The following is an 8,062-nucleotide window of genomic DNA, read 5'->3' as shown; positions in this document are numbered from 1 at the left end:
ATCGCGTGGGACTTCTTTATGTCCATTGATGGAATACCGTTGTACTTCATCAACCAAATCTTTAAAAATAGTATATAGTTTTAATTGCTTGAAGTTGGTTTTGTCAACAACTACATGCCATTGATTTTTTTTTTTTTTTTCCTGACATGCCATTGATTAAAGCCCACAACTTTGAGGCTTCAGCACACAATATATGAAAATGTATGTACAATATATTCCACCTAAATTTTTTTTTTTTTTTTGCGGAATTTTTTTTTTTTTTCAAATAATATATATTTATATATATTTTTTTTAATATTTGACAAAGATCTAGATTGAAGTTGAGGTATTACGTGTAAAATAACTTGTCAAAAATTGATGAATAATTTATTTTTATTGTTAGATTTTATTTTTATTCTTAATATTTTACGACAACCAAACATCAAAAATAAAAAAAGATTTTATATCCAAACAAATAGAACCTAATTTACCAAAGAATAATAATATAAAGGGATTATATATACATATGACTTCAATAAGATAGTTTTATTAACCAATAGGAAGATATTAGGAATAAATCTTATTAAAAAAAAAAAAAAAAAAAAGGACTTAGGTGGTATGAAAAATTGAATATGGACTAGTTGATGCGTTTGTAAATAACAAAAAAAAAATTTGCATAGATGTAACATACGACCAAAAACTAACATGTAATAAAGTAATTAAAAATGGCTGAGGAGATGTGATCTAAAATATAAATAAAATGTCAAAAATAAAGAAAAAAAAAATCATGTCAACTATCTCATTCATTAAGGAAAAAAAACATGATGATGAAATGTATATTTCTAATTTTATTTTTGGGTTGGGGTTATGCAGTTAAGGCGTAGAGCATCCACAGCGCTCTAGCGGAAGGGCCTTTCTCGCGATTTGGGCTCCCAAATCCATTGCAGCAGGATAGTGGAAATTGGGCGGACCCACATGGCCTCGCAGGCGGATCGCTCTTTTTTCTTTTTTCTTAATTTTTTTTTTTTTTCTTTTTTTGACAAAATGACGTTGTTTTTGGAGGAATCTTGTTTTCTTTTTGACATCTGGCAGTATGTAATAGGGCCATCGCATCAGGTATTTTTAGGAAAACCCAAAAATATGTGATTTTAAGCTCTCTCTTTTTAAAATAAAAAATAATAAAATTCATTAAATAAAAAAAAAAAAATAGGCACTATTTGTCCAAAAAAATTTTTTGATTTGGGCCAAAAATAAATTTAAAAACCTTTTTTTTAAAAATTTTTTGCTTTAAATTTTAATTTCGACCACAAACAATGCATTTGGCTGTTAAGGAACTGTTTGACTGACACAAACAGTGTCTTAACAGCTATAATTTAAAAAATAAAAAATCTATTTTTTTAACTTTTTTCAAAAGATAAAATAAAAAATTTATATCTCTTCTATAAATATCCCAACTCCTACCACCATTCATCACATCTAACACATCTTTATTATCTACCATTCAAGCTATTTCATCTTTTATTTTCTCAATTTTAACTATTATTTTCAAACTCAATCTGATTCCATGGATCCTCAATTAAGTAACTCACAACCTTTCACACAATAACCGATTATCCAAAATCAAAATTGGTCCACGACAAAAAATGCGACTTTATGTTAGGCGTTAATGTCCATTACCTCCGATTTGAATACGAAGGCAGATCAAAGTAACAAAAAGTTATGGGAGCAAATCTTTGAAAGTTATGTACAACATCTTGGTGTTTCATTTTCGCGAAAATGCAGTAACTTTGATGAATTGTTGATTCATCTTCTAAAAACAAATCAGCATATTTTATAGGTGCATGAATAACATCGAAATGAAACGCACTAGTAGCTTCAATACTGATGATATGGTGAATTATTTATTGTTTTAAATATAACTTATAAATATTTTAAATATTTGGATTTTAATTTATTCTTAAATTTTTTGTGTAGATGACAAAAGCTAAAGAGGTGTTTCATAGTCAAACAGTTGCTGAATTTGAGTTAGAAAGTTGATGTCATATTGTGAAGCATAACATCAATCATAACTTTTATCCATATAATGGATGATATATTGTTTAAAGTTGTGTAATATTAATCCTAATTTTTTTAAATCATATAATGGATAATGTATTGTTTAAAAAATAATATATATATATATATATTTTAGAGCGAAAATCCAAAGAGCCTGATGGAGTGTCAATTTTTGGAGAGCAAAAGCTATTAACATGGCTTTTGAAAAAGTTGAAGTGATATTTTTAGGGAGCCAAAATCTAGAGAGGTTTGAGCGGATTCGCTAAGGGAAGGCAAGCAAATACTGTGGATTGGGCCTAGAACAATCCAATCTCAACTAGAACAGAACACTAATTCGAGCCTAGACTCTAAAGAAGCAGGAGCTAGGCCCAAACCCAAGTCAATTTAATTTCAACCCAAAATCTAAATCTAAATCCAAATGATCTAGCTCCAGGGCATTTCGGGACAGCATTTTTAATAGCTATTAAACATAATTTGGTTTTTTATTTTAATATGTAGTACCAAAAAAAAAAAAAAATTGAATATGTAGTGTTATGGTAAAAGTAATGCTATTCAAATAAATAAAAAAATAATATGCTAACTAAATAATACTAAGAAAATATACTCAATAATACAGATTTCTTTGGTGTTTATTGGTTATTTTCATTTCATATTGATTAGTTGGCTTAAATTTTCACTTAGAAAAGCATTTTGCATATAATACAGATTTTAGATATATTAAAGTCTATTAATTTTCTAAGTCCAATTTAACCCTGATAGAACAAGTTCATAAGTCTTCAAAGGGCATTTGGGAGCTTCCTGAGAACTCAAAAAGTTCTTTTAAACTTCAAAAATTATTTTTTCAAAAAATATGACGTGGTTACACATGTGCGAAACGATTTTCAAAAACTTGATAGTCATGAAGTCCATTTCAGATAAGTGTTAAAAAGAAAAAAATGGTTGTTTTTAGGAAGTGATATATATATAATGGTAAATTTAATAGTTTATTAATTTGTCCATGTAACCACCACCATCACCTTTGACCATTGTTGTCCCTACTATACATCATTGTCCCATTGTTGTCGCTACTATACATTATTGTCCGCTTTATATTATTTATTGGAGGCTTGCGATTATTATCAAGAATAAGAAATAATATTATCAAATATATATATATATATATATATATATATATATATATAAAGATATATGTGTATGTATTTTTAAAAGTACATTTAAGAAATACACTCGATTAGATGTTTTTTTTCTTCTTTGTCACAAATTCTTTGTAACAAAATTCGTATTATGAGAGTCTTGTCCACGAAGAACTTTTGATATTAGGAAGCTAAGGGACAATTTATGATGGACCAAATCACTATTTTCATTAATCATACTTAAATATTGTGTGAGGCTATAGGTAAAATAAACTTATAAAGTAGTCCCACTACGTGCCCAGCATGTGCTTGACCAAATAATAATGCTTGAAAGTTAATTAGGGCTGCAATTCGGAGGGGTTGAGCGGGCTTGGCACTCATATTGGATCAGCTCGAGCCCGCACTAAGCCCACCTTAGAAGAATTTGTTTGTAAAAAATAAATCAATTAATGCTGCACCCATGACTTAAACTTAAAACTTTAAGCATAAATCCCAAACACACTACTAACTTGGCTATTATACTCTTGTGACTCAAGTATAATTATAAATATATGTAATATTTTCGAGCTCGGGTTGGGCGAAAGCTTCATCCATATCAACCCAAACTCAGCCCGAATTGAATTCGGACTTAAAATATATAGCACAGACCCAAATCGAAATTAGAAAAATATTGCCCAAGCCCACAAAATTTTGAGATGAACTCGGGTTATTTCGGATTGGGCTCGCCCGAGTTGCAGTGCAAAAAGTTATCAAACATTAAACAATCCTTAATATCAGATTTTATTCATTTTTATTAAAAACATAAATTTTCTTATTTCCAACCTTTGAGTGCTTTTTAACTTCGTCACTAGAATATCAAAATATCTCTAACTCAATGACATGATATTTAATTTTCCAAGACAAAATCTACAATCACTTTTACTGCAACATATTGATATTAAGAATAGTGCATGTGTATGAGAATTTGATCTCATCAAAAAAGTGTACGAATATGATAGAGTTACACCTGTCAATATATGGATCCAATTTTGATCTGATTTCAATTTGAATCGGATTTGATTATATATATATATGGATTAAAAATGAATTATTATAATTTGATAATAATTTGAATTTAAAAATCCATTATCTTAACAAATTAGATATGAGTTATAAATATTTCCATCCCATTCAAATTATAAATATATATATATTATTACATTACAATAAACTATATAAGAATGTTATATATATTAGTTATCTAGTAGTATTAAATTTTTATATATTAATTATTTTTTAATATATTCATTTGGTTGCACACAATCCTATATATTAACAATTATTCACCCATCTAACCTTATATGTAGATATACATGACATTTTAATCTTTATAAAAATAAAATAAAAAATATTCTGAAACCGAACTAAATAAAGTATGAATTGAAATATTCAATCTGATAACTCGTTAGCTATTCGAATTTAATAATTTGTTAATTTAATAAATCGAATATGAATTTGATTGATTTGATCCGAATTCGATCAGTTAAGTGGCTTAAATATGACCATTAGTCCAATAAATAAAATCGATACAACTTCCACACATTTACAAAAAAAATTTAAAAAAATTAAATTATCAAAAAAGTTTTATGTAATAATTTTTTGCTAGTGTCTTCGTTAACAACACTTGGAATCTAACCAAGTTTACCTTTTAACAAAAACAAAAAAAAAACACTTGGAATCTAACCAATGAGAGCTCGACTCACAAACCTTAGACAACAGACATACAATAATATCTTCAAAGGACAGACAGTTTATGACTACGTTCCAAATTCTGACCCCTCCACTTGTCCACGCGCTGTAGAGGGGAGGGTTATCCCTCTCCTCTTACAATAATAGAAACTACCGTTACAGTTATACCATTGTATTCGACTACACATCGAAAACATCTCTAACTAGATCCCTATCCAATCACGGACTCGCTCCTCACCACCAAAACATGACACAACCACCATCTCCGACCACAACCACCGTCGCCCCCACCAACTAACCCGCCAATTCCCGTAAATGGCGTCCCAAGACTCCCAACCATTCCACTGGCGCTACACCGAATTCGACGACCGGAACTTCCAAATCCGTGGCCGAACCCTCTTCTTCATCGTTGTCCTCTTCTCCATCGTCCTCCTCATCACCATCCTCTTCCTCTACGCCCGCTGGGTCTGCCGCATCCGCCACCTCCCATCCGCCGCCACATCCGCCCCGCACCGTGCTCACGCGCCGCCCGCTCAGCCGCAGGGGCTCGATCCGGCCACAATCAACAGCTTGCCGATGACACTCCACCGGTCACCGTCAATGGCGGGTCTTCGCGAGGAGCCCGAGTGCTGTATATGCCTCGGCGTGTTTCAAGACGGCGACAAAGTGAAGGTCTTGCCGGAATGTCAACATTGTTATCACTCCGAGTGTGTGGACAAGTGGCTCACTGCTCGTCCGAATTGCCCACTCTGTCGAGCTTCTCTCCGAGCTCACTCACTCGTTTGACTCGGTATATCATTTTTCTTCTTCTCAAGATAATGTTTTTTTTGAATGGTTCAATGGTTTAACGTTCGAATATCAGTGTTATTGGTGCGAGTTCGAGCTTCAGAGTAACCATTCTGTAAAATATTTCCACTCTCCAGATCCTGCGGTGGCGGATCAGAATTGGGTGGTGTTCACTATGTATATTTATATTGATGAATGGGTATATATGTGTGTGTGTGTGTGTTCTCTCTTATTTCATGCATTCTGTAAATTTTTGTAAAGCATTATTCAATTTGCTATTGCTTGGTTTTTGTATTTGTTATGAATTATATACGTACATTTTGTTTTGTGACCTTTTTGATATGTTTTGCTGTGTTGACACTCTGTTTCTCAAATTGAATTGCTTCTGACTTGAATTTGTGGTTTTCAATGGCTTATGGTGATTAGACTTACAAAATTGGGTATGCATAGTTTTTGACTTTTTTTCTCAGTGGATATGTATACATGTTTGTAGAAATTTTGTTGACGTATTTTCTCATAATAAATTTGATTTAGATTGTATACCAATTCGAAATTTTCCTAAATACAAAATGTGTTTAGTGACCGATACATATTAGTTGAGATGGTTTGATCTCTCCTCTCCTCTCCAAAGGAGAGAGGTCGGGAGTTCGAGCATTCGAACCCGGCTAGAGGCAATATAGTGGATTTGTGTGAGTTTGCTTGAAATTTTGAATAAATAAATAAATACTCCCTGAATGGTAGGTGATTAGTGACTTATCTATCAAGTTATACTGGAATGCCTTAGTTTGTAGCTTAGTTTGTAGTGATACCAAGGCATATGCCATGTTATATATCTGTGTCCTCCACCTGTTTGATGAATTTCCTGTTTAAGTTATGTTTCTTTGCTGACCTTTTTTTAACGTTAATGGAGGATCTAATCACGTTTTCGCTTTCAGTTTGAGTTTCGTTGTGTAGGTGGAAGACTGGTAGAATTGAGCATTTTCAATGTGTTGTCATTTGTTTCCCGCATAAAACATTGGTGTGTTTGTTTTTGCATATTCCACATAGTCTGGTATCATTTGCCAGTCATGTTTGATCACTTTGAAAAGGGTCACTTATGGTAATGGCTGTCAATTTGAACGGTTTCGAGTTTAGTTGAAAATGTAATTTAAAAAAAAAAAAAAAAAAAAAAAAAAACCTCCTTTCTCTTAATCTTTATCAGTTTGTCTGATGCTATTGCTATAGGGCTGCTGTCAAAGCGCTTCATTCATGGACCGGTATACAAACTGCTTTCAAAGTTACATGTTGCTATTGCAGCAGCATCATCTCAATTTGGGACCATGAGATGCACTCATGTCAACAAGACATGGGGGTCCAGACAACCTAAGGGGGGCATTAGTAGAGACGTATAGGAGAGTTTGGGAACTAGATTGTTGATTTAGATATTTATCCTTTGTGTTTGTACCCCATAAGTCATAACAAGAGAAAGTAGATTTCTAAAGCAAACCAGGGAAACTCTGAGGTTGCCTGCAGACCCCACTTTGGCGGATGGAGAGCAACTCTTTGCCAGCATTGGTTGGAAATCTTATCGTGGGGGATACCACGAGACATGGAACATTTTTCGTCATCTGAATCATTTTCTGCTTTGAAGTGCCACTTTAAGATTATGAATGAAGTGTACGGATTTAGTTCGTACGGAGACACAGAATGTATGCTTGTATGAAAGGGAAGACTAGTTTGTATAGAACGCAAGAGATTGAAATACTAGAGGAGACATGACTAGTTTGTATAGAATGGAGAAAGAGAACTAGTGTCACTAACCTCATTCTTTTGGGACAAAGGTAACGACGATGATGATTTTAAGAGTCGAATTAGGCATTATGGTGTTGCTGTATTATACAAAGTTCATTGAAGCACCTCCTTGTTTACATTGCTGGTAAGTTCAGTATGTCTAACGCGGTTAAGGAACTCATCTTGCATCTTGGATGTAGTTGATGCAATGCAGCCAGTCCTTCTGAATTCTTGAATACCAGAATCATTCTAATTAGCCTTCCTGGGGTTAGCATTAGGTAATTTACACCGACACCCTCCCAACCCCCGCACGGGCGTGGAGGTTTGGGTTTATTACAGGTAGATACAACTTGACCCAATTTTTGACACTAACACCCCTGAGCTCGAGCAGAGCTTTAATGACATACGAGTTGGACTCAGTTGAGTTGGGGTTCGGGTTGGGATGCGAATTAAGCTTGTTTGGTCTTCAATGGTTAATATTGACTGCAGGGTAGTTTGGTCATTTCCATGAGCTGATATTTTGGTCAAAAATAAAATATTTTATTGATAGGCAACTTCGACATTTCATATTCTTTTACGTTGTGTTTGAATCTTATTTCTGAAATAGGGTG

At 33.1% G+C, this 8,062-nt stretch overlaps 1 protein-coding gene across 1 annotated transcript; it reads left to right on the top strand.

Annotated features, from left to right (window-relative positions):
* Positions 1–4,964: 4,964 nt before the first annotated feature.
* Positions 4,965–5,913, top strand: LOC132312427 (RING-H2 finger protein ATL66). The gene has a single exon (XM_059810795.1). The coding sequence runs from the start codon at positions 5,211–5,213 to the stop codon at positions 5,679–5,681; it is 471 nt and encodes a 156-aa protein (XP_059666778.1). The 5' UTR covers positions 4,965–5,210; the 3' UTR covers positions 5,682–5,913.
* Positions 5,914–8,062: the final 2,149 nt, after the last annotated feature.

The sequence above is a fragment of the Cornus florida genome, unplaced genomic scaffold (assembly GCF_030987335.1).
Source record: "Cornus florida cultivar Cherokee Brave unplaced genomic scaffold, ASM3098733v1 CherokeeBrave_3.0.0_Hap2_Chr06, whole genome shotgun sequence".
NCBI lineage: Eukaryota > Viridiplantae > Streptophyta > Magnoliopsida > Cornales > Cornaceae > Cornus > Cornus florida.
This window is presented reverse-complemented; position numbering and strand designations above follow the sequence as displayed.

Excerpts from the sequence above, each read along its gene's own strand:
- LOC132312427 (XM_059810795.1), top strand. The coding sequence starts at position 5,211 with ATGGCGTCCCAAGACTCCCAACCATTCCACTGGCGCTACACCGAATTC.